Source organism: Dendrobates tinctorius, unplaced genomic scaffold (genome assembly GCF_039654945.1).
Source record: "Dendrobates tinctorius isolate UK_male_01 unplaced genomic scaffold, ASM3965494v1 ptg000388l, whole genome shotgun sequence".
In the NCBI taxonomy this organism is placed as follows: Eukaryota; Metazoa; Chordata; class Amphibia; order Anura; family Dendrobatidae; genus Dendrobates; species Dendrobates tinctorius.
In genome coordinates this window covers 2,810,645-2,835,687 of record NW_027362054.1, presented here as the reverse complement: position 1 = coordinate 2,835,687, position 25,043 = coordinate 2,810,645, and the positions used below count along the sequence as shown (strand labels likewise).

General features: G+C 44.3%; 1 protein-coding gene across 1 annotated transcript in view; it reads left to right on the top strand.

The window, feature by feature from the left end:
* ARF3 (ARF GTPase 3) overlaps nucleotides 1-3,787 on the top strand; it is an 84,259-nt gene extending 80,472 nt beyond the window's left edge. Inside the window, exon 5 of the mRNA XM_073563403.1 lies at nucleotides 4-3,787. Within this exon, the coding sequence (XP_073419504.1) occupies nucleotides 4-165 (162 nt within the window). The 3' untranslated portion in view covers nucleotides 166-3,787. The remainder of the gene's footprint in view (nucleotides 1-3) is intronic.
* The last annotated feature ends 21,256 nt before the right edge of the window (nucleotides 3,788-25,043 follow it).

The following is a 25,043-nucleotide window of genomic DNA, read 5'->3' as shown; positions in this document are numbered from 1 at the left end:
CAGGACCTCCCCAATGCCATGAATGCTGCTGAAATCACAGACAAACTGGGCCTTCATTCTCTTCGTCATCGCAACTGGTACATCCAGTCCACCTGTGCCACCAGTGGAGATGGTCTCTACGAGGGCCTGGACTGGCTAGCCAACCAACTGAAGAACAAGAAGTAATGATTTGTGGCCCTACCTCTGCCTCCCCAGCGTGCGCCTGACTTTTCTTCCCCATTCCCCTCCATCCAAAATTCCCTCTTGTGCCAGGGCAGGTTGGGGTTGGCTTCCGACACAGACCACCCTATCCCACCTGCTTCTCCTGGTTCCACACTAGCTTACTTTGCTGTTTTGGTTTGGGATGTTTTTATTGGGTGCCGTGTTTCTTCTGACTCATCCAGCTGCTGTTACTCGCTCTTTATTTGTCCTTTTGGAGATTTGGGTGGGGGAGGACTTGTGAGATTTGGCATCCTCTGCCATAGCAGTGTTCCCCTTGTAGACAGGGTTGGTAAGGAACGGATTTGGGAGCTGTGATGTTTTGTGTCTGTATGTTCTGTGGAAGCTCCCTGTGCTGAAGATGGAAAGATGTATTTGGCTTACTGTGATTGTTTTTAAGGCAGGTTGTCTTCAGTGCTTCATACAAGAAAAATTGGTACACTGAACAAGTGAACTTTTACAGACTTTTTTTTTTTTTAACTCAAAGGTACGTGATGTTTGGGTCCTATAAATGACGGCCTCGTTTTACTCTACAGTAATTTATTAACGTTGCATATATTCCAAGGCCATACGTTTTTCTCGGTACGTATCTCATTGCTACGGTATACTGTGGTCTAGATCTGCATAGATCTTCAGGGTGGTGCTGAAATCGGTCTCCGCTGCTCGTGTGCTTCATTTATATGGGATACACACAAGAGCTGGATTCTTTTCTGTGTTTTGAAGTGTAGTGCAATAAAGCAAAACGAATCCCATGTGCTCGGGTGGTAAAAACTGACCGCAAAAGCCATAGTATTATTTCCTTTGCAACTGTATTGAGCCAGTGGGAAAGTTTTCTCTATATGAACTGTGCAGTGCATGTAGGTTGTGCGTTTTAATTTCTAGACACCTGCTGTAATGAAATAAGAGGTTATTTAAGCACATTGTGCTCTCGTCTCACCACCCTTATTTCTAATGACTGGAGCAGTTCCCAATGAGGTCATTGTGCAATATCCACTCCTCCTGTCAGTTACATCACCGGGAGCCCGTCCAGCTGATGACATTCCAATAGCATCGTATTTGCATTGAAACTTTTCAATAAAATGAAGAGTTTTATATAATCGGTGCTGACGCTTCTCCTAGAACTTAGTTTCGGCTAAATTGTTGATTTAAAAACCCAATTTTTAAAATATTTTGTCATAATTCTGCGAAAAGAAAAAACAGCGTGCACTCATGGTTTGTGCGACGCGTAACTCTCTGTGAAGCAAACAACGTGATGGGGATTTAGTGTTAAGGTGATTCATCTTTACATCATAGATTTAAAACAGATTTTTCCAAGTGACCTTTTTCTGTCTGCAAAATGTTTTCAGATGGAATAATAGGGATTATTGTAATGACAGGAGTGTCCGATACCAAAATCGCCCCTCGTATCTTTCTACTTTTCTTTAAAGCCGAAAGAGTTTGTTTCTGTGGACCCAGGATGGGAAATTTTTCGCCCCTGGCAGTTAGCACAGCATCATGGGAGATGTAATTCAGAAATGGTTGGCACTCCAAGAATTCTCTTTCCTCTCTGCTGTTTTCTTTTTCTAGAGAACAACCTGTCCTATCTCTGGTCTTCTCATAGGACTTCTGCTGTTTCAGGATTGAGGGAAATAGCCTCATGTTGGATTTTCTATCACATTATGGTAAATCTTGATACATTTGGCTCATCTGCTATAGTTTTTAATGCGTTGCACCATTGCTATTACACACTAATTATGGCACTTTTTAATATTTCTCAGCCATTTCCCAGTCCTTACAGCACTGCTGGGACCTACTCAACCACTAAATCAGGCACCTAAAGACCCAACATTGCAGTGAGGAGGAGTTTACATGGGGCAAATGTAGCGCATGCGTACAGCTGTTACATTCATTGTCAATAAATCTGTTGGAAGCAACCAAATGTGGTACTCGGCGGGCTCCATCAGTCCTACAGACTTTGAATGGGGGGGTAGCATTGCGCATGGTCACCTGCCACTCTTAATTCTTCACCACTCCTATTCCAGTGATTTATATCTTTACTGAGGTTGGCACACTGATCAGCTGACCAATCTGCTTCCTTCACACAGGCTTTTCAAGTTTTACAGTCAATCGCTCATAAAAACTTCAGTGTTCACAGCTCCAGAAAGGCTGGTATTCACTGTAAGGTATGGGACTAACTGGCTGCTGTGGGCATTTTCCAAGGAGGATCATGACAGCACCATTCTTTAGTATTCAGGATTAGGAAGACAAATGCCCAAGAAACAATTCCACAAGAAAATCAAAAAGACCTCAATATGCCATATACAGTCATGCCCGAAAGTGTTGGCATCCTTGAAATTATTCCAGAAAATGAAATGTTTCGCCCAAAAATTTTTTGCAATTACACGTTTTGTTCTACACATGTTTATTTCCTTTGTGTATTTGAACAGCACAAATAAAAAGAGAAAAAAGGAGAATTAGACATAATTTCACACAAAACCCCAAAAATTGGCTGTACAACTTTGTTGGCACCTCTTCAAAATTGTGGGTAAACAACTTTGTTTCAAGTATCCAATGCTCTTTCAAACTCACATGTGGCTATTAACACGTGACGCGTGTGGGCAATATGAAAATCGCACCTGAATCCGAATAAAAAAAGTTGACTGTCTTTTCATTGTTTGTCTGTGTGTGTCACACTAAGCATGGAGAACAGAAAGAAGAGAAGAGAACTGTCTTAGGACTTAAGACAACCCATTGAACTGCAGCTAATCGCCCTGGATGTGGACTGCAGAGAAAAATTGATGAAAGATTGCAACAAAGAATGATAATTAAGTTCCAAAACAAATTCAAGCTGGCCTTAAGGCTCTTCTTGCATCTGTGTCAGCGCGAACTATCAGTGTCAATATTTGAATGAAATGGAACAATAAGAGACTCTGGATGAGCCAGTTTTCCAGAATGTATGTGAGTAAGCCAAAATCCATCTTTGAAATCATCTTGTGGACCGATGAGACCAAGATAGAGCTTTTTGGTAATGCACATCATTCTACTGTTTACCCAAAATAGAAAGAACACCGTACCTACAGTCAAAAATGATGGAGATTCAAATCACTGGGTGCATTGATTGTGTGCAAGACATCATGAAATCTGAAGATTACCAAAGGATTTTGCATTGAATTGTAATGCCTAGGTCATCGGTCTTCCAGCAGGACAATGCCCCAAACATACTTAAAGAAGCATCCAGAAATGGATGGAAACAAAGTGCTGGAAAGTTCTGAAGTGGCCAGCAATGAGTCCAGATCTAAATCCCATTGAAAATCTCTGGAGAGATCTTAAAATTGCTGTTGGGAGAAGGCACCCTTCAAATATGAGAGACCTGGAGCAGTTTGCAAAAAATTCGAGTTGAGAGGTGTAAGAAGGTTGTTGATGGTTATAGGAAATGGGTGATTTTTGTTCTGATACACATAAGAAATAAACGTTTTGCAATAATTTTTTGTGAGAAATACTTAATTTTCTGGAACAATTTAAAGGGTTCCAAAACTTTCGCCCATGACTGCAAATGAATATTTTTTTTATTGTGAAATTAATAAACAGAATAAAAAGAAACTGCAGAGCCCACGCATGTCGTGTGTGACTTAATATAAAGAAATACCCTGTTCTGCTGTCCTTTTTGCTTTTCATGTGGTGTTTTTTTGGGCAGTACAATATTTTCTATTTTAGCTTTTTTTTTGTTAATTATAATGATGCCAAATACCGCTGAAATACTGTTTTTAAACTTTTTACATATACATCATTAAAGGGCTCCTCCTATTGCTGGGCGAATTTAAAAGGGGCTGCCGACTACTGGATAACCCCTGCGTAATCTTGTTAGTGCCTAATATAAAATGGAGAACAACCAATACTCCCATCCCGCAGTGGTGCCATTCCTGTGATGTTGAGGTTGCTATTCTCACATGACCCCTGCAACCATTTAACCGCCATTGATCATCTGCATCCCTTCAGTATTCTGACAAAGCAAATGTCCACTCTCATGGAATAAAGGCTGCAGCCAATCGGTCGCCACTAATTGGCTGCAGCAGTCACATGACACAACAACGTCTTGTGATCTACTAGAAATAGCAATGTCGCTATCAGCATTGATGCGAGAGGGGAGTATTGATTTGGTGTTAGTTTGGATCAGGCACTGAAGCAATTAAGCAGGGTTATCAGAAGTGATAACCTTTATTGTGATGTAATTGTTAAAGGGAAATGACTGCTACCCTCAAGATTTGGCTGATAACAGAAAGACGATACAGAGAAGTAAGTAAAACCATTATGAGGATCAGCGGGCAGTATTCTGCTAAATATACAATGTAGATTTTTCTCTATTGTGCAAGTGCTATTTACTTTAACCCTTAAGTGCTATAATAAAAGGGAAAATTCAGATGAAATTAGAACCATCTGTGACAGTATCTGAAGATGAATCTGTTACCCAGAGTTGCTGCTGGTACTTAACACTCTTGGGTGCTTTTGACTACATCCCTGTGTTGGGAAGAAGCGGTATTACTAAACCTGAGCTGCCGTTGTCCTTTTTCATACCATGTAGTGCACTTTTTACATAAGGGACCATTTTGTTTTCTCCAGTGATGGTTGACTTGCTATTTATTGATATTGTTTGGTTGTAATCAGGTTACTTTTCCTGGTGTTTCTTTTCTCCTTCTCATAACTTAGTTGAAGTTGTTGCCTCGGTAGACTCTTTCAACTGTACTCTATCTCTACTCTTACCTCTGGTCTGTGTGGTGTATAGTGGAACGTATGGTTTCAGCCGGTTATTCTCTTTTTGTTTGTATATTTTGGAATGTAAGCTGTACGTGTTCAAAAAGAAAAGAATTAAACCACTGGAAGCAAGACACCATGTTGTTTCTCTTCTTTTGTCCAAGTTTGTTGGTGACCTTTTTTAAATCATGCATAATCATAAATTATTTTGCATAAAGCTAATTTTTGGGCTTTATCTTTATTAAAATAATTGTGAAATCTTGAAGTATTTCTTCTGAACCTATTTGAGCTTCACAAGAAGCTGACGCTTCCAGTTCTGTAGAGATCACTTCTGAGCAGTCATTTCCTTTATCAAAAGCAGGCTAATGATGACAGGTGTAATTTATTATTTAATGAAATGTATATGAATAACTTGCCATTCACAAGAGGGGATGATCACAGCTCGCCTCCTCCACTCCATGCACCATAATCTCTGTACATGTTATAGAGCATGCCTAAAAACTTTACCATAATAGTAAATGGACGACATTTAGCTAAGTTTGCACCAGAAAACATTCATTACTTATCATAATCTTTAGATTTTTTTCTGCACCTTGGTGCATGGCGTCACCGACAATTGCTTAGTGGGAAAGAGACATGGCCTAGTGAGCAGATCTGTGTGAACCAGAAACTTGTTCCTCAATTTTGGCAAGGTAAGTGTGTAAACTTGGACTGGAAAGTCTAAAAATACGCCATCTTTATCAAACCACATGAATCACTGGTAAATCTGACAGTGTGCAATTAATTTTCCCAAGGGGCCGGGCCGCGCCGCATGAGAGATACTGACTAGTGATGAGCGAGCATACTCGTTGCTCGGGTGTCCTCCCAGTATTTTGGCGTGCTCGGAGATTTAGTTTGTGTCTATGCAGCTGCATGATTTGCGGCTGCTGGACAACCTGAATACATGTGAGGAATGCCTGTTGGGGGATTCCCACATGTATTCAGGCTGTCTAACAGTATTTAATAAAAGAAAAACCATCAAAAACATTTGTAATTTACGCCGTAGTTTTCCTGTCAATACACTGCAAAAGGCTATGTGCACACGTTGCGGAATTCCCGCGGTAACTTTTTTTCCCGCATTTTAAATTCCCGCAAATTTTCCCGCGGAAAAACTAGCCGATTTACAAGCGTAATTGTCTTGCAGAATGCTAGCGTTTTCCAAGCAATCTATAGCATTGCGTGGAGAACTGATTGACAGGTTGGTCACACTCGTCAAACATAGTGTTTGACGAGTGTGACCAACTTTTTACTATTGAGGCTGCCTATGCAGCATCAGTAGTAAAAGATCTAATGTTAAAAATAATTAAAAAAAATAAATTGGGTTATATTCACCTTCCAGCGTCCCGCGCAGCCTCCCCAGGCCTCAGCGATGCTCCCGTTCCCAGTAATGCCTTGCAAGATCTTTGACGTCGCGGTCTCACGATACTGTAGTGATCTCGCGAGGAATTGGGACCACTACAGTATCGCGAGACCGCGACGTCATCAAAGGTCTCGCAAGGCATTACTGGGAGCGGGAGCATCGCTGAGGCCCGGGAAGGCTGCGTGGGATGCCGGAGGGTGAATATTACCCTATTTTTTATTCTACTTTTTACGGGGATATGGTACACACAGCCTGGAGGAGAGTCTCTTCTCCACCCCCTGGGTGCCATCCGCAAATGTTCTGCTTGCTTTTCGCATGGTGGGCACAGCCACATGCGGAAAGTAAGCAGAACAATGCATTCCTATGTGTGCGGAATCCCCGCAATTCTGCAAAATTAATGAGCATGCTGCGTATAGGAATGCATGGGATGCTGTTTTATGGCGTTTTCGCAAAAACGCACGTTAAAAAACGCGACGTGTGAACGCAGCCTAAACATGTCCCAGAAATTAATATCGATAAATATACTCTTGATTTCTTGACTTCAAGTTCCTATGGTTGATTTGGCTGCTGTAAAGGATTATTTTAAATGCTATTAAAGGGGGGTTGGAGACGTCCATATAGAATCTCCAAATTGCTGTAAATAGTTAACATTATATAGAAACTGTCTATGAACATATAAAAGTCTAATCCCGTTCTGTTCCTACACAAATGCCCAAGTGAAGGTTCCGAATTGCCAGTTAATTCGGCATGTAGACATTGGTGTCAACAGGCACATGTGCAACTGGGGTGGGTGCTGCGGTAACAAAAGATTGGGAACATTTCTTAGTCAATAAATGCCAGTTCATGGAAAGATTTTGGCAAAACGCTACAATTAAAAAATTAAGAGTGCAAAAAATTAAAGTGTCAGAATATGGTTGTAATTCTTAATAACCTATATATGATTCATTTCCTTCTAAAATGTAAGTATGTGACTGTAGTTTGCTACTATAGCCCACATCCATTCTCCCATCTACTCAATATTTTTTTATTACAGTGGGCAAAAACTACTGCAGTTGCTTAAATTTCAAATTCCAACCAAGGCTCGCTGCTAAAATACACCGGGTCCTGGCACCTGCCAACATTTCTGCACTACTGTTTTCATGAGAGTAGATGAAGAATTGCAATATTATCACTTTGAACTGTGCGCTGTCAGACCTTGAATGTGTAGCGTCAATGAAAGGGAGAGAACAAAAGAGATTAATGTAAAAACAATGGTTTTATAATCCATTTACAATGTAGAGAGATGTGTTTTTGCCTTTAACTAGCTCTTTTTCTCTTGATGCTTGCTAGATATTTGGAGTAAACGCCAAGTAGACAGACTTTCAGTTGTTTGTTACCACGTATTGCAGTTCATAGTCTAACACACAGACTTAAAGATGCCTAGGACTTTAAATGGGTTGTCCAATGGAATAGTTGATAAACTTGAAGCACATTGCAGTAAACAATGTATCACTCCGTTGTGTTCTATATATATTACTTACATTTGTCTGCTGCCAGAGTAGATACTGACTGATCGTTGGCACTCCAAGCATCAAACGCCCACCAATCTCATATTGATAGCCTATCCTATGTAGAAGTCCTCAATATGTAAATCCTAGACAACTCCTTTAATAGCTCTGTCTGCCCTATGTTTAGCAGTAAATTTATTTCCAAGACTGATTGCTCCTCACACTTCCCTATCTGTACCACCAGTTAGGCTTTCCTAAAGCAGATTAGGTTGCTTGTTGAATCTGGGCCTATGAACAGTTACCTGGAGAATTCAAAGCTGTTTTAAATGTCACCAAAATTTGTGCATAACTCATAAAAATGCCAATCCCGTCATGTCAGACTCCGGCAACTTTTTGGAAAGTGGGATGAGTTTTGCTTGAAAGGGGTATGGCAGCCAACAAATTCATGAGATTTTATGCCATAAAAGTGGCTTTAAGACTGAAAGGTTCTCCAGTCCCTGACTATGGTACACTTCCTGCTTTACTGAATAGCTGGTGAAAGATGTGCACGCTTCTTAATGAATTTGGTGCATCTTACTCCATCACACATGATAAGGCTGGCGTATAAATTGCCAGCCTTAATGAATCTGGCCATGGTTACCCCACAAACGGCAAAACTGCTCCTAGTCTCATTCTAGGTTTGAAAAGGCTCGAATGTTAGGAAGCTAAGGGTATGTGAACAAGGTGGCTTTTAGATGCCGTGTACCGCAGAGTTTTCAAAAGCTGCTTCAGGAAAGTGCCGGCGGTGTTTTTCCAGAAATGGTTTTTACTGTTTTCTCTAATCCCCTCCACGACAGGACACAGGAGGTTGCCTCCCCATCCTAATTAGGGACAGGAAACACAAGAGGTTTAAATAGCCCTCCCCTTCCCCTTATCCTCAGTGTTTTCCTGTCCCTAAGGGATGAAAAGGTTTTTGTGCGCGTTCCTGAGAGCTGGGCCGGCAACAGACTCTCTTGTAATACCTTTTAAGCCGGGCAGCCTGATTCAATCGCCCTGGACCTTCCTCCCGCAGCTGCTCCTGCCCCAGGTGGTACCGCACCATCCTCCGGTGCAAGCTGGCAATGCTGGATGGTGAGGAGTGGCTGGGGGCCTCCTGTAGCCTCGTAGTCTTTCTCCCTCATGCTTAATGCCGGCGGTGTGTTCCGGGTTCTCCTGCAGTCCTGGTTGTTCATAGGAAGTGACGTAAATCGCCGAGAGAGAAGGCGTGACCTCACGTCCGGCATGCGTTCCACGGTGGAACGCACCACCATTTTGGCGGGAAGTTTGAAATTTCAAATCGGAAAAAGGCGCCAGAAGACAGGACCTATCACTGACGGGGAGAGATATCCTATTGGATGAGAAGAAGTGCTTGGACTCGGTTCCTGTATAAAAGGACCCTGACTGAAGATTCCATAAGGTACGACTAAGGTTCTAATGGATGTTCCTTCTTACATTTGCGTCTGTAGAGCCCAGTGCTAACCCTGGCCCAGTGAGTATACCTGATATGGGTAGGTCTCCCTTTGGTACAGGATCCATCCTTATGGAAATTTCCCTTCTCTCTTCTAGGGAGAGAAGGATCCTGCACCAAAATCAAGGGAAAAATCTGCAAATCGCAAGTGCGCAATCTGCAGTAAAAACCTTTCATCCGGCCATAAAGCTTTGCTATGTACGGAGAAAATTATCCAGGAAGAACAGCCATCCCTGATGGATGAAGTGAGGGATGATGCGGCAGGAGATCCAGTCATCCCTAGCTACCTTCTCCCAGTCTTTTTCAGGGGTCCCCTCTGTATCTAAAAAGAGGAAATACGCCCCTGAGGATAGCTTTGACTCAGAAGCTGAAATCTCGGGTCCTGAAGAATGGTTGGAAGAAGGTGAACTTACTCCGAGTCGTACAAAGGATAATAAAAAAATATTATTTTCCTCTGAGGATATGGAGGAACTATTGCGGGCAGTCAGGAATACGATGGGAGTTGAAGAGGAGAAACCATCCCGCGCAGTCCAAGATGAGATGTTCGGGGGTCTGAAATCAAGAAGGAAAATTGTTTTCTCATCCATAACAGTATTCAAAATTTAATCCTGAATGAATGGGAATTTCCAGAAAGGAAACTGAACGTCCCAAGTGATATGAAGGATCGCTTTCCTCTAGATGAAGACGTCTCAAAGTTCTGGAATGAAATCCACAAAGTGGATATCCAGGTGTCTAGGGTAGAAAAGAATACTGTTACTCTTTGAGGACTCCTCTCATCTTAAGGATCCACTTGACCGTAAGATGGACAACTTATTGAGAAGTCTTGGGAAGCATCGGCGACCTCCTTAAAAACAAATGTTGCATCCGCCTGCATCTTAAGAACCCTATTTCTCTGGTTACAACAATTGGAAGACCATATTTAGGGCGGTACCGCCAGAGAAGACCTTCTGGCCTTGTTACCTCTCCTACAGAAAGCTGGTTTCCTTGCAGATGCCTCAGCTGAATCAGTCTGCATTGCTGTGACGTCAGTGCCCTCCAAAACCACCTGAAGGGGACTGTGGTTATAGATGTAGAGCGGAGACTATGCTCTATTCCCTTCAAAGGAGAATACGTGTTTGGTCATAACGAATTATTGGAGAATGTGACCGACAAAAAGAAAAATCTCCCTGAACCAAAAACCCTTAAAGAGGCCATTTGGTCCACCTCACATGCAGAGGGAAAGGTGAAGCTACCCGAAAAGGGGTAAAGGAAGAAATATTTTTCAAAACCCATGTTCAGATAGGAAGTGACACCAAACGAGTAGGGGGCAGGATTTCAATCTACTCAAAATGGCGGGAAGTAACATCAGACCGCAAAATCCTGGACACAGTCAGAAGAGGAGTAAAGATAGAATTTTCCTCCTTTTCCACATAGACACTAGAGGTGACATCTCTTCCATCATCAAGGTTACAAAACATTCTGTACACAAAACTCCAGCAAATTCTATCCTCTGCGGTAATATCTCCAGTTCCAGAAGCAGGGCAGGGTCAAGGTCATTACTCCCTTGTGTTTGTTATAAGGAAGCTGAGTGGAGATTACCAGGTTATCATCAACTTGAAATGGCTGAATCAATACATCGTGCCTCGACGATTCAAAATGGAGTCAGTAAAATTGACATTCCCATTGATTGGGAAGGACTTCGCCATGGCCACTATAAACCTCCAGAAAGCATACGACCATGTATCCGTTCATCCAAGCTAACATCGGTATCTGAGGTTTGCGGTCAATCTAGGCCAGGAGGTGTCACTTCCAGTTCAAGGTCCTTCCCTTCAGCATATCATCTGCCCTCCGAACATTCACAACAATCATGGCGGAGGTAGTAGCCTTTTTCAAACAGCAAGACAGCTGCGTCGTTCCTTACCTGGATGACCATATCATCATGGCTCCTTCCATTGTAATGCTAAGCACACATCTCCATTCATTTCTACATACCCTAACATCTTTAGGCTGGAACATAAATCAAGGAAAATCAGACCTGAACCCATCAACCGAGAAGATCTTTTTAGTAATCCTCTTAAACTCACAAAACCAAAGATCCTCTCTTACGGTTATCAAACAATTGTATTGGTTTTGGGAGTTTTAAGATCAAGGATTCGGACCCTAAAAACCCAGAATAAGGTGAACTTAAGATCTGCCATGTCCGTCCTGGGAACGATGACATCAGGCAGTTCCCTGGGCCCAGGCTCGTTCGAGGATCCTCCAAATGTTTATCCTCTCTCGCTGGGACAAAACTCTAAGCACTCGGTACAAGAATCTCTCTTCCTCACCATGTAAAATTATCACTCAACTCGTGGCTCAGCCAAGAAAATCTGGCAAAAGGAATACCTTGGATGCAGTATCCAGTCTCTACTGTAAAAACAGATGCCAGCAAATGCAATTGGGGAGCAGTGACATCTCAAAGTCAGGGAATCTGGCCCAAAAAGATGGACAACCGATCCTCCAATTTCAGGGAATTGAGAGCAGTAGAGGAAGCCCTGAGCGCAGCAAAACCAATACTCCAGGGAACCCATGCCCGAGTTTACTCCGACAACATGACCACTGTGGCCCATGTACGTCATCAGGGCAGCACAAAATTCAAGAGTCTGCAGCAGGTCTCAGCAAGAATTTTCATTTGTGCAGAAAGTCACCTCCTATCTTTATCGGCTCTTCATCTAAAAGGATCTGACAACATTGAAGCAGACTTTCTGAGCAGGACAGATTGAGACCAAGGGGGAATGGTGCCTCAGTTCGAGAGTGTTCCAATTAATAACCAAAAAATGGGGTCTCCCAGATATGGACCTGTTTGTGAATCAGAAAAGCGCAAAAGTAGAGCACTTTTTCTCCATACGAAATCCAATCAAAGGTGAATGCCTTCTCTCACCCATGGAGTTTCGGGTTTGCCTATGCGTTCCCTCCAATTTCGCTCTTGCCAAGGATGCTACAAAAGGTCAGGACTGACAGGGTCAAAACCATCCTGATTGCCCCTCTCGGGCCAAAGAGGAGCTGGTTTTGGGCTCTAAAATTCCTGAGCTCAGAAGAATCTCTGACTCTGCCGCTAGATCATGACCTTCTACGTCAAGGTCCCATTTTTCACCCCGCTCCCCACAACCTTCACTTGGCAGCCTGGCTTCTGAAGTCACAGTCTTGAGAGTTAGAGGTCTCTCAGATGCTGTGATATCCATTTTGCAAAAAAAGTAGGAAACGGGTCACAAATGCCATCTACTCCAAAATATGGAAGACCTTCTCGGCATGGTATGGATCCACTCCCATAGATCCTTTCAACCCTGACATGGCTAAAATACTAGACTTCCTACATCAAAAGGACTAAAACCCAGTACTTTGAAAGTCCAGGTGTCGGCTCTGAGCTATTTTGATCAGAACCTGGCAGACCACCAGTGGATAAAGATGTTCAAGACAGCTGCCTCCAGAATCCATCCAAGGAAGTCCAATATAATTTCAACTTGGGATTTGAATATAATGCTGAAAGGTCTAACTATTCCACCCTTTGAGCCTATTGACCAGATCCAGATAGACAAACAATCCTGGAAGGTGGCACTACTGGTAGTCATTAAAACGGCAAGAAGGTTGGGCGAGATTCAGGCCCTATCCATTAGGGAACCTTATTTGAGAATTCTAGACAACAGATTAATATTCCGCCTAGATCAGTAATTTCTGCCAAAAGTATCATCTGACCTCCACAGGATGAGAGAGAAGCAAGATTCCATTCTCTGGATGTTTTTCAAACTATTCTCTTCTACTTAAGTCAAACAAAATCTTGGAGTAAGGATCGGAACCTTTTTTGTCCAGTACGGTGGACCAAACAGAAAAGGAGAGCGTCCAAGAGCAAATTGGATCAAAAAAGCGATCTCGGACACCTATTGAAATCAAGACCTATCATCCAGAATCGCTAAAGGCCCATTCCACTAGAGCCGCTGCTGTCACCTGGGCTGAAAGGGCTAATGCTTCCATCGAGCAGATCTTTTGAACAGCTACCTGGTCCTCTGTCCATACCTTCACTAAACACTTCAGATTAGACTTAAGGTCTATAAGAGATCTAGCCTTTGGCAGAAAAGTCCTCCAGGCTGTTGTCCCTCCCTAATTTATTATTCTTTGGTATTTTTTCTGCATGCTGTCATGGAGGGGATTTCCAAGACCCTCCACGACAGCATGGGTAATCCCCCCCCTAAAATGTTATGTTCATTTGATTCCTTGGTGTAAATAAAAAACTCAAACATCCATTCTGTGTAGTCCTTGGAAAACACTCAGGATAGAGGGAAGGGGAGGGCTATTTTAAACCTGTTGTGTTTCCTTTCCCTGATTAGGATGGGGAGGCAACCTCCTGTGTGCTGTCGTGGAGGGTCTTAGAAACCAAATTACCGGTAAGTGTAATTCTATTTTTGTGGCGGTTCTGGTATTTTTTTTTTCCCCATAGTTTAAAATGGCTGAATGCACCTGGCAAAAAAAGCCTCTTGCACATATCCTAAAGGTGTTTTCGCAAAGCCCACATCACCACTATCAATATGTTGTTTTTTTATTTTTTTCACCTAATAATAGTGTCTAAAATTTTGTATACTTGTTTAATAGTAATATTGTATTATATAAAGTAAGAGTAGAAGACATTCAGATAATTGAAGAAGAGTTCTATCACTGGGTAGATGTCTAAAAACGACAGAGGTGGAACAGGACTGCCCCTGGGGCATTCACATGAGTATCCACATGTACGAGACATGACTTAACAAAGTACATCTTAATTAAATGTTAGTGGTTGGTTTGTATCAAACAGGATATGAGCGTTTCTATTTTCATGTCTTTAACCCAACTCAGGATCTGACAAATTGATATTTTAAACCGTTCCACATGACCGGTATGAATAATATTGATAAAAACATGCGACAAAAGTAGAAATCAAAGTTTATATAGCTTTCAGACTTGTGGTTCAAGTGAAAAAAGGTTAGATCATTCGGTGGATCGAGGTCTGTAAGATTTTGAATCATCCTCACATCTTTACAATAGACTTCCAACTTAGGCCAGATGATATGTTTTGTCTGATCTACGGGCAGCATTTACCAGACACTTGACTACATGATTTCAGCCAGGTACAGTTAGGTCCATATATATTTGGACAGAGACAACATTTTTCTAATTTTGGTTCTAGACATTACCACAATGAATTTTAAACAAAACAATTCAGATGCAGTTGAAGATCAGACTTTCAGCTTTCATTTGAGGGTATCCACATTAAAATTGGATGAAAGGTTTAGGAGTTTCAGCTCCTTAACATGTGCCACCCTGTTTTTAAAGTGACCAAAAGTAATTGGACAATTGACTCCAAGGCTATTTCATGGACAGGTATGGGCAATCCCTTCGTTATGTCATTCTCAATTAAGCAGATAAAAGGTCTGGAGTTGATTTGGGGTGTGGTGCTTGCATTTGGAAGGTTTTGCAGTGAAGGAAACAAGCGGTCAAAGGAGCTCTCCATGCAGGTGAAACAAGCCATCCTTAAGCTGCAAAAACTGAAAAAACCCATCCAAGAAATTGCTACAACATGAGGAGTGGCAAAATCTACTGTTTGGTACATCCTGAGAAAGAAAGAAAGCACTGGTGAACTCATCAATGCAAAAAGACCTGGGCGCCCACGGAAGACAACAGTGGTGGATGATCGCAGAATAATCTCCATGGTGAAGAGAAACCCCTTCACAACAGCCAACCAAGTGAACAACACTCTCCAGGAGGTAGGCGTATCAATATCCAAATCTATCATAAAGAGAAGACTGCATGAAAGTAAATACAGAGGGTTCACTGCACGGTGCAAGCCACTCATAAGCATCAAGAATCAAAAGGCTAGACTGGACTTTGCTAAAAAAAAACATCTAAAAAAGCCAGCACAGTTCTGGAAGAACATTCTTTGGACAGATGAATCCAAGATCAACCTCTACCAGAATGATGGAAAGAGAAAAGTATGGCGAAGGCGTGGTACAGCTCATGATCCAAAGCATACCACATCACCTGTAAAACACGGCGGAGGCAGTGTGATGGCTTGGGCATGCATGGCTGCCAGTGGCACTGGGTCACTAGTGTTTATTGATGATGTGACACAGGATAGAAGCAGCCGAATGAATTCTGAGGTATTCAGAGCCATACTGTGTGTTCAGATCCAGCCAAATGCAGCCAAACTGATTGGTCGTCGTTTCATACTACAGATGGACAATGACCCAAAACATAAAGCCAAAGCAACCCAGGAGTTTATTAAAGCAAAGAAGTGGAATATTCTTGAATGGCCAAGTTAGTCACCTGATCTCAACCCAATTGAGCAGGCTTTTCACTTGTTAAAGACTAAACTTCAGACAGAAAGGCCCACAAACAAACAGCAACTGAAAACCACTGTGGTGAAGGCCTGGCAGAGCATCAAAAATGGGGGAAAGGCAGTGTCTGGTGATGTCCATGAGTTCAAGACTTCAGGCAGTCATTGCTAACAAAGGGTTTTCAACCAAGTACTAGAAATAAACATTTTATTTACAATTATTTAATCTGTCCAATTACTATTGGTCCCTTTAAAAACAGGGTGGCACATGTTAAGGAGCTGAAACTCCTAAACCCTTCATCCAATTTTAATGTGGATACCCTCAAATGAAAGCTGAAAGTCTGAACTTCAACTGCATCTGAATTGTTTTGTTTAAAATACATTGTGGTAATTAGAGTTGAGCGACTTTTGGTTTTTTAGGGTCGCGTTTCGTTTCGTGAAACCCGACTTTTCCAAAAGTCGGGTCGAGCAAGATCGTCCGATTATAGGGAAAAGTCGGGGTCGTCCCGAAACACGAAACCCAATGTAAGTCAATGGGGAATAAAAGTCGGCAGTGAGAGGAGGACAGGAAACACACCTACAGTGCCCATTTGAATGCCAAAAGCATCAATTCTTCTTACTTAAGCTTGTCAACCTTAATTAACTTCATAATATAAGTTACGCACTGAAAAATGGGGGTTATTTGGCTAAAGTTGTGGGGGGGGAGGGCTGGCTGCAGGTTTTCATGTGCCCTGGGCGAAAGAGCGCCCCTTTAACACATACCACAACTCATCATGCTCCGATACGGCAGATAAATAGCGGTATAGTACAATGAAAAATACCTCACTTTTGACATCTCATGACGAGGCCCATCTATTTCTCCATACAGAATCATTGGTCCCATATAATGTTTGAAACAGTATATGATGAGCTCCACATAATGCTACAGTATATGTTGGTCCCCATGGATGAAGCTCCACTGTCTTATGGGCCCAAATAATGCTCCAAACATAATGGGCCCCATTTCTAATGCTCTAGTGTATAATGGGCCCTGTAAATGCTGCTCCAGTGTCTGATGTCCACCTTTGGAATGTTCCAGTGTATGGTGGGCCCCATCTATCATTCTCCAGAGTATAGTGCTCCCCAAAAATTGCTGTCCCAACATTGAAAACAATCAAATAAGTCTCCTCGCTAGGGAATCCCTGTACTTGTCTGGACAGGTGCTGTAGCTTGCTTAACAGCTCGCCAGCCGTTCTCACGCCCAGTATGGATTGCACGTGATTGCACAAAGGTTAGAAAGGGTACCGTATCCCTGGATAACATGTATGGATAGCGTACACATTCAAAATATATGTCTCAGGAGGCAGGCTCAGATGGTGTCAGGCCCAGTATGGATTGCACGTGATTGCACAAAGGTTAGAAAGGGTACCGTATCCCTGGATAACATGTATGGATAGCGTACACATTCAAAATATATGTCTCAGGAGGCAGGCTCAGACGGTGTTAGGCCCAGTATGGATTGCACGTGATTGCACAAAGGTTAGAAAGGGTACCGTATCCCCGGATAACGTATGGATAGCGTACACATTCAAAATATATGTCTCAGGAGGCAGGCTCAGACGGTGTTAGGCCCAGTATGGATTGCACGTGATTGCACAAAGGTTAGAAAGGGTACCGTATCCCTGGATAACATGTATGGATAGCGTACACATTCAAAATATATTTCTATACAGCATGAGGCAGGCTCAGACGGTGTTAGGCCCAGTATGGATTGCACGTGATTGCACAAAGGTTAGAAAGGGTACCGTATCCCCGGATAACATGTATGGATAGCGTACACATTCAAAATATATGTCTCAGGAGGCAGGCTCAGACGGTGTTAGGCCCAGTATGGATTGCACGTGATTGCACAAAGGTTAGAAAGGGTACCGTATCCCCGGATAACATGTATGGATAGCGTACACATTCAAAATATATGTCTCAGGAGGCAGGCTCAGACGGTGTTAGGCCCAGTATGGATTGCACGTGATTGCACAAAGGTTAGAAAGGGTACCGTATCCCCGGATAACATGTATGGATAGCGTACACATTCAAAATATATGTCTCAGGAGGCAGGCTCAGACGGTGTTAGGCCCAGTATGGATTGCACGTGATTGCACAAAGGTTAGAAAGGGTACCGTATCCCCGGATAACATGTATGGATAGCGTACACATTCAAAATATATGTCTCAGGAGGCAGGCTCAGACGGTGTCAGGCACAGTATGGATTTGACGGCCCAGATTACACAGCGGAGGAGCAGGGAGAGGTAAAGATTGCAAATGCTGGGGCCCTGCCCAAGCAAGGGAGGCCCACTCGTGGGCGTCGGTACTGGCACTGGGCCCCTCATAGTACAGCGGTGTGTCTGACGGCAGGTGTGCACCACCACCGTCAGAGACACTTGATTGCACTATGAGGGACCCTGTGCCAGTGCCCGCGCCCAAGAGTCGGCCTACCCACCTGTCCAGGGCAACGGCACTCGCACGGTGTCGTGCGCTAGGTGGTGACCCCGGCCATGGGGGGGAGGCAGCACAGTTAGGGAGTTTTAGAAAGTGGCATATGTTGATGTTGGACATTCAGCTGATGCAAAAGGCGAAATAGGTGAAGTACCAGGAAGAGGTGGACCAAAGCAAGCCATTTTTCTGTCACCCTATGTGTCATCAGGGGAAGGTGGGACAAAATCCTTGGAAACCCATGCGTGGTTCATTTTAATGAAGGTTAGATCATCCACATTTTGGGTTGACAGACGGGTCCTTTTTTCTGTCAGGATTGATCCAGCTGCACTGAAGACTCTTTCCGATAGCACACTTGCAGCTGGGCAAGCGAGCTCCTGTAAGGCATATTGGGCCAATTCAGGCCAGGTGTCTAGTTTAGCGGCCCAATAGTCAAAGGGGAATGACCTGTGTGGGAGAACATCGATATGGGAGGAAAAGTAGTTTGTAACCATAGTTGACAACTGCTGTCTCCTGTCACTTTCCATCGATGCAGTATTACCAGTTGTGTGAGCGGTATTTGAAAAATCAGTCCACAACATTGTCATGAAACCCCTGTCTCCAACGCCACTTCTGCTGTGTGCACCACGAACACCTCTGCCAAGCTGCCCCCGGCCCGTACGGCTCGTGTGAGAACCATCACCGCTGCTGTGTGCTGGGAATGCCTCAAGCAACCGATTTACCAGAGTTGCTTGTTTATTAGCCAATATTAGGTCAAGGTTCTCCTGTGGCATGATGTTTAGTAATTTGCCTTTATAGCGTGGATCCAGGATGCTGGCCAACCAGTAGTCGTCATCGTTCATCACTTTGGCAATGCGGGGGTCCCTTTTTAGGATCCGCAAGGCATAATCTGACATGTGGGCCAATGTTCCCGGTGTCAATGATGCACTGCGAGTGCTGGGTGGAGGAGCACTTTCTGGCAAATCCACATCCCTCCAGTCACGCACAAACCCTGTACCAGACCTTGCCACGCCAACATTTTCACTTGCCCCACGAGATGCATCCTCCCCTAAGTAATCATCCCCATCATCATCATCCTCCTCCTCCTCCTCTTCTTCCTCCACCTCGTCCAGGAGAGGTCCCTGAGCAGACAATGGCTGAATGTCATCAAGGATTCCCTCCTCCTCTTCCTCCTCATCAACATTGGCTGCAGACGCCTGCTCCTTAAGGTGCGTCAAAGTTTGCATGAGCAGACACATAAGTGGGATGCTCATGCTTAGGATGGCGTCGTCTGCGCTTACCAGCCGTGTGCATTCCTCAAAACACTGAAGGACTTTACAAAGGTCTTTCAGCTTCGACCACTGCACGCCTGTCAACTCCATGTCTGCTCTCAAAGTGCCTGGCCGTGTATCCTCCCACAAATGCATTATGGCCTGCCTCTGCTCGCACAGCCGCTCCACCATGTGCAGGGTGGAGTTCCACCTTGTTGCAATGTCGATAATGAGGTGGTGGTTGGGAAGGTGGAGCAATCGCTGCAGCTTCTGCATACGAACGGAGTGTACAGGCGACCGGCGGATGTGCGCGCACAGTCTTCGCACCTTCTGGAGCAGGGCTGTTAACTCCGGATAATTTTTGAGGAAGCACTGCACCACCAGGTTCAAGGTGTGAGCCAAGCAAGGTATGTGGCTGAGTTTTGAAAGGGCTATGGCTGCCACAAAATTACGCCCGTTATCACTAACTACCTTGCCTGCCTCAAGATGTACACTGCCCAGCCATGACTCAGTTTGTCGCTTCAAGTACTCGGCCAGCACCTCGGCGGTGTGTCTGTCGCCCAAACACATCATCTGCAACACAGCCTGCTGACGCTTTCCACTAGCTGCTCGATAGGGGGACACATCGTGTGCAACAGTGGCAGCTGCAGATGGAGTGCTCGTACGACTGCGCTCTGTGGACGAGCTTTTGCTTCTGGAGGAGGAGGAGGAGGGTCGAACGCCTACAGCCAACTGTTTCCTATACCGTGGGCTAGGCAGCACTGTCCCACCACCGCTGTCCCCTGTGGACCCTGCATCCACCACATTAACCCAGTGCGCAGTGATGGACACGTAACGGCCCTGGCCATGCCGACTGCACCATGCATCAGTTGTGAGGTGCACCTTTCCGCTCACTGACTGCTTGAGTGCATGGACAATGTGGTCTTTCACATGATGGTGGAGGGCTGGGATGGCTTTGCGAGAGAAGTGGCGACTGGGTAGGTCATAGCGTGGTACTGCATAGGCCATGAGCTCACGGAAAGCTGTGCTTTCCACCAACCGAAAGGGCATCATCTCAAACGAGATTAGTTTGGCAATGTGGGCGTTCAAACCCAGTGTACGCGGATGAGAGACTGAGTACTTTCTTGACCTACTCATAGTGTCTGGGAGGGTGAGCCGGACTTGAGAGCTGCATATGGTGAAAGTAGGGATGGACAGGGCGGACTGAGAGAGGGTTGATGATGGTGATGGAGTTGGTGTTCTTTCTGATGGCCTAGAATCAGTCTTTCGTTGATATAACAGTGGGATTCCCTGACTGCTGTGGCCTTGCAACGACACCTCAACATTTGCTGCTGTGCTAACCGGTGGGCTTACAGTGGGGGAAACAATGTAGTGTTGCTGACTACCTTCGTTGTGATCAGTTGCACATGTGGCACTTGAGGTTTGGTGTTGTGTCCACGCTTGCAAGTGCATGCTGGTTAAATGTCTAAGCATGCAACTGGTATTCAAATTTTTCAGATTTTTCCCTCGGCTAAAGGTCTGTGCGCACTTCTTACAGATAACCTTGGCCTGATCATGAGGATTTTGTTCAAAAAAGTGCCACACTGCACTCTTCCTACTTTGGCAGACATTTTGCGGCCTAGCACGCTGTGATCTTTTGACCCTCTGGACAAGCTGTCCAGCAACTCTTTTGATGTTTGGAACCTGTCTTTGGAGTGCTCCGGGCCTGCCAGATAACAGCTGTTGCGATGTCGATGTCTGCTGTGGATGCTCCTCATCTGAGCTATTGGAAGCAGCACCCTCTTCCCCCAATGGATGCCAATCTGGGTCAACAACTGGGTCATCCATCACCTCCTCTTCTATGTCATGTGCACCTTTCTCTGTGTCACCGTGTATGGTGGTATAGTGTGCGGGAAGGGGCACATGAGTCTCATCAGGGTCAAAATCTGGCTCTGTACATTGCGAGGACAATGTAGTGCTCTGAGTGAATGTACCAGCAGAATCATCCATCAGCGGCTGTGCATCAGTGCACTCCATGTCAGATTCATCTTGGCCTGGGTAATTCACCATTTGACTTGATAATCCAGGCATGGTATGTGAAAACAGCTCCATGGAGTAATCAGTAGTATGGCCTGCGTCATCCTTCAATCTTGGTTGGGGTGAAGGACACAAGGAAAGGTGTGGTTCATGAACATGAGCCTCCAATGACGACTCGGTGCTTTTACTTTTTACAACTGAAGAAGAGGAGGCGATAGAGCTGGAGGCTGAGTCAGCAATGTAAGACAAAACTTTTTCCTGATGCTCTGCCTTTAAAAGTGGTTTGCCAACTCCTAGAAAACTAAGCGTTCGAGGCCTTATGTAGACAGACGATGACGCAGGGTCAGCACCTCCTGCATTCGGTCCTATTTTGCTCTTGCCACTACCATCAGATCCACCACCAACACCATCATTACCAGCTGCCAACCCCCGCCCAATTCCACGGCCTCTTCCACCAGCCTTCCTCATTTTTGGTAGAAATGTAGACAAAATCCAACAAACTATATAGTAATGTAAAACAAGGTACAAGGTGTCTATAGGACAGGGGAGATTTAGAATTTCTGCACACACTTGTGGACAGTGGACACTTGTGGATTGTGTGAGGCCCACTGATATCTGAGCGCTATGTGACACGCTCGATGGCACAGCTGCCTGTGACCAAAGTGACGAGAGGATAATGGAGATTTTGAATCTCTGCGCACACTTTTGGACACTGGACACTTGTGGATTGTGTGAGGCCCACTGATATCTGAGCGCTATGTGACACGCTCGATGGCACAGCTGCCTGTGACCAAAGTGACGAGAGGATAATGGAGATTTTGAATCTCTGCGCACACTTTTGGACACTGGACACTTGTGGATTGTGTGAGGCCCACTGATATCTGAGCGCTATGTGACACGCTCGATGGCACAGCTGCCTGTGACCAAAGTGACGAGAGGATAATGGAGATTTTGAATCTCTGCGCACACTTTTGGACACTGGACACTTGTGGATTGTGTGAGGCCCACTGATATCTGAGCGCTATGTGACACGCTCGATGGCACAGCTGCCTGTGACCAAAGTGACGAGAGGATAATGGAGATTTTGAATCTCTGCGCACACTTTTGGACACTGGACACTTGTGGATTGTGTGAGGCCCACTGATATCTGAGCGCTATGTGACACGCTCGATGGCACAGCTGTGACAAAAGTGACTAGAGGATAAGGGAGATTGGATTGCTTTTAAAAAAGCAGTTTGCGGAGCAGTGGGTAAACAGCAATGCCAGCGTGTCAGGAAGCCTTAAAAGGCAGCCCAACAACCAACACCACTGATACACCACTATATAGCCTCCCCTTGCACTGCACACACAGTGACTTGTGTGTTGTGCAGGCCAAATCGCTAGCAGCAGAAGCAGTTTTTTTGTCTTCTTCCCTGCCTAACGCTCTCCCTACAGAATCAGCAGCAACCTCTCTCTATACTAAGATCGGCAGAAGTAAGATGGCGGTCGGCGTGCACGCCCTTTTTTACCCCCTGTGACGCCCACCAAAGCAAGCCAATCACTTGCATGCCCTTCTGAAAGATGGTGGTGACCCGTGCCTAGGTCATCACGTTGCCCACAGTGTCCGTGGATCCTGATTGGCTGAAAAAGAGCGCAAAACAAACTTTTGAAACGCGACTTTGGCGCGTAAGTCGCCGACCTCGTGGCCGACCTCATCCTAGGGTCGGGTTTCGTTTCATGAAACCCGACTTTGCCAAAAGTCGGCGACTTTTGAATTTTTTCGACCCGTTTCGCTCAACTCTAGTGGTAATGTCTAGAACCAAAATTAGAAAAATGTTGTCTCTGTCCAAATATATATGGACCTAACTATGTTTGACTACAAAACACTGGTGTTTCAGAAAAAAACATACTTAAAAAGATGCTGAGGACCAAGCCGCACGGGAGACTAGTCATACATGCAGGTGCACTCCAGGGTAGGCTTGGACCATAATGCAAGTGGGTCCACACCCATTAGCATGTCAATGAGCAAATGCCCTGCATTAACTAAATATATAAATTAGTAGTAATAGTAAATGTAAATAACATGGGGTACTTGGTTGACACTGGTTTGATCAAAAAAGTGGAAAAGCCATCCCTCTGCAACAAAGTGTACCCAATCAGGATGGTCCTGTCTGATATTATACCTTATCCTGTGTCTGCAGACATCAGTGTAGATGGGGCAGAGCAGGACGCAGGCCCGAATGTTCAGACACCTGCCCATGGAAACTATATAGTCCTGCTGTGAATATAGGATTGTGGTCACAGTGTGAAAGTGTAACTATACGTTGCACTTATACAAACATATGATCTTGCTCACTTTGGTTTGGTTTTGTTTCAAATTATGATGCAAATTGAATTTAAGCATCATAAAGATGAACTTTATTTTTCAAATCTACTCATGGATGGCATTGTGTCTCAGGGCTCTTTGGTTCACTGAAATCAATCTCAAACACCTGTGATAATTGGTTTGCCAGGTGAGACCAATGAAAGGAAAACTACTTAAATTTTCTCTAAATCTTGCCAAATCAGACAAGGTGATTTTCTGGATTTGTTTTCTCATTTTGACTCTCATAGTTGTGGTCTACCTATGATGTCAATTACAGGCCTCTCTCATCTTTTCAAGTGGGAGAACTTGCACAATTGGTGGCTGACTAAATACTTTTTTTCCCCACTGTATAATCTAATGGTTGATGATTTGAACATTATACTAACTTATTTGTATCTACCATTTAAGAAAATCAGAGCAAAAATTTGGGATACGGTGCAGTTGTACAGCTCAGCTTGTTTGAATTTGTAGCTGCCACTGCTGAGAACTGCAAATTAGCTTCTATTCCTTTGAATAGGAGCTGTTCTGCAGCACCTGCTTAGCATTAAACGGAACTGTGCTGTTCAACGTCTGGCCACCGACCGCTGATCAGTGCGATGTCAGGAAATGCGCATGCTCCGATTTTATCCACATGCAATCTTTGTCCGTCGGAAAAAAACCCCATGAATAACGTTGGTTTGAGTGCTGGCCCTAGGCTATCCATTTTTTCTCAGCACACAGACTGAGAATACGGTCTTGTGAACTTGGCCTTGAATGTAACTCGTTTCACCACTGAGGCTACAGCAGTGCTTGAAAACATTGTGAAGACTTGACTGCTTCAAACCTGGTTTAATGTCCGATAAAAATCTTTGTGTTGTGATTTTAGAATCCTGTGGTCCTAAAGGTCATCCATTATAAGTTTATGCTTAGAACATACAACACTGCCCTTCACCTCTCCAAACAAACCTATTTCAACACCCTCATCACCTCACTGTCCAATAACCCGAAACGTCTCTGACACTTTTCATTCTCTACTCAACCCAAGAGTACAGGCCCCAACCATGGAGCTCCGAGCTGACAATCTGGCCAATTACTTCAAAGAAAAAATTGACCAGATTCGACAGGAAATTATCTCCCAATCACCTCATACCATGTACTGTCCTCCCTCCCCCACTGCATCTAGCTCACTCTCTGATTTTGAACCAGTCACAGAAGAAGTGAGCAGGCTCTCCCTGCATCTTCTCGCCCAACCACTTGCACCAGTGACCCATTTCCGTCACATCTCCAGTCCCTTTCCCCTGCTGTCACCCCTCACCTAACTAAAATATTTAACCTCTCTCTCTCTTCTGGTATCTTTCCCTCCTCATT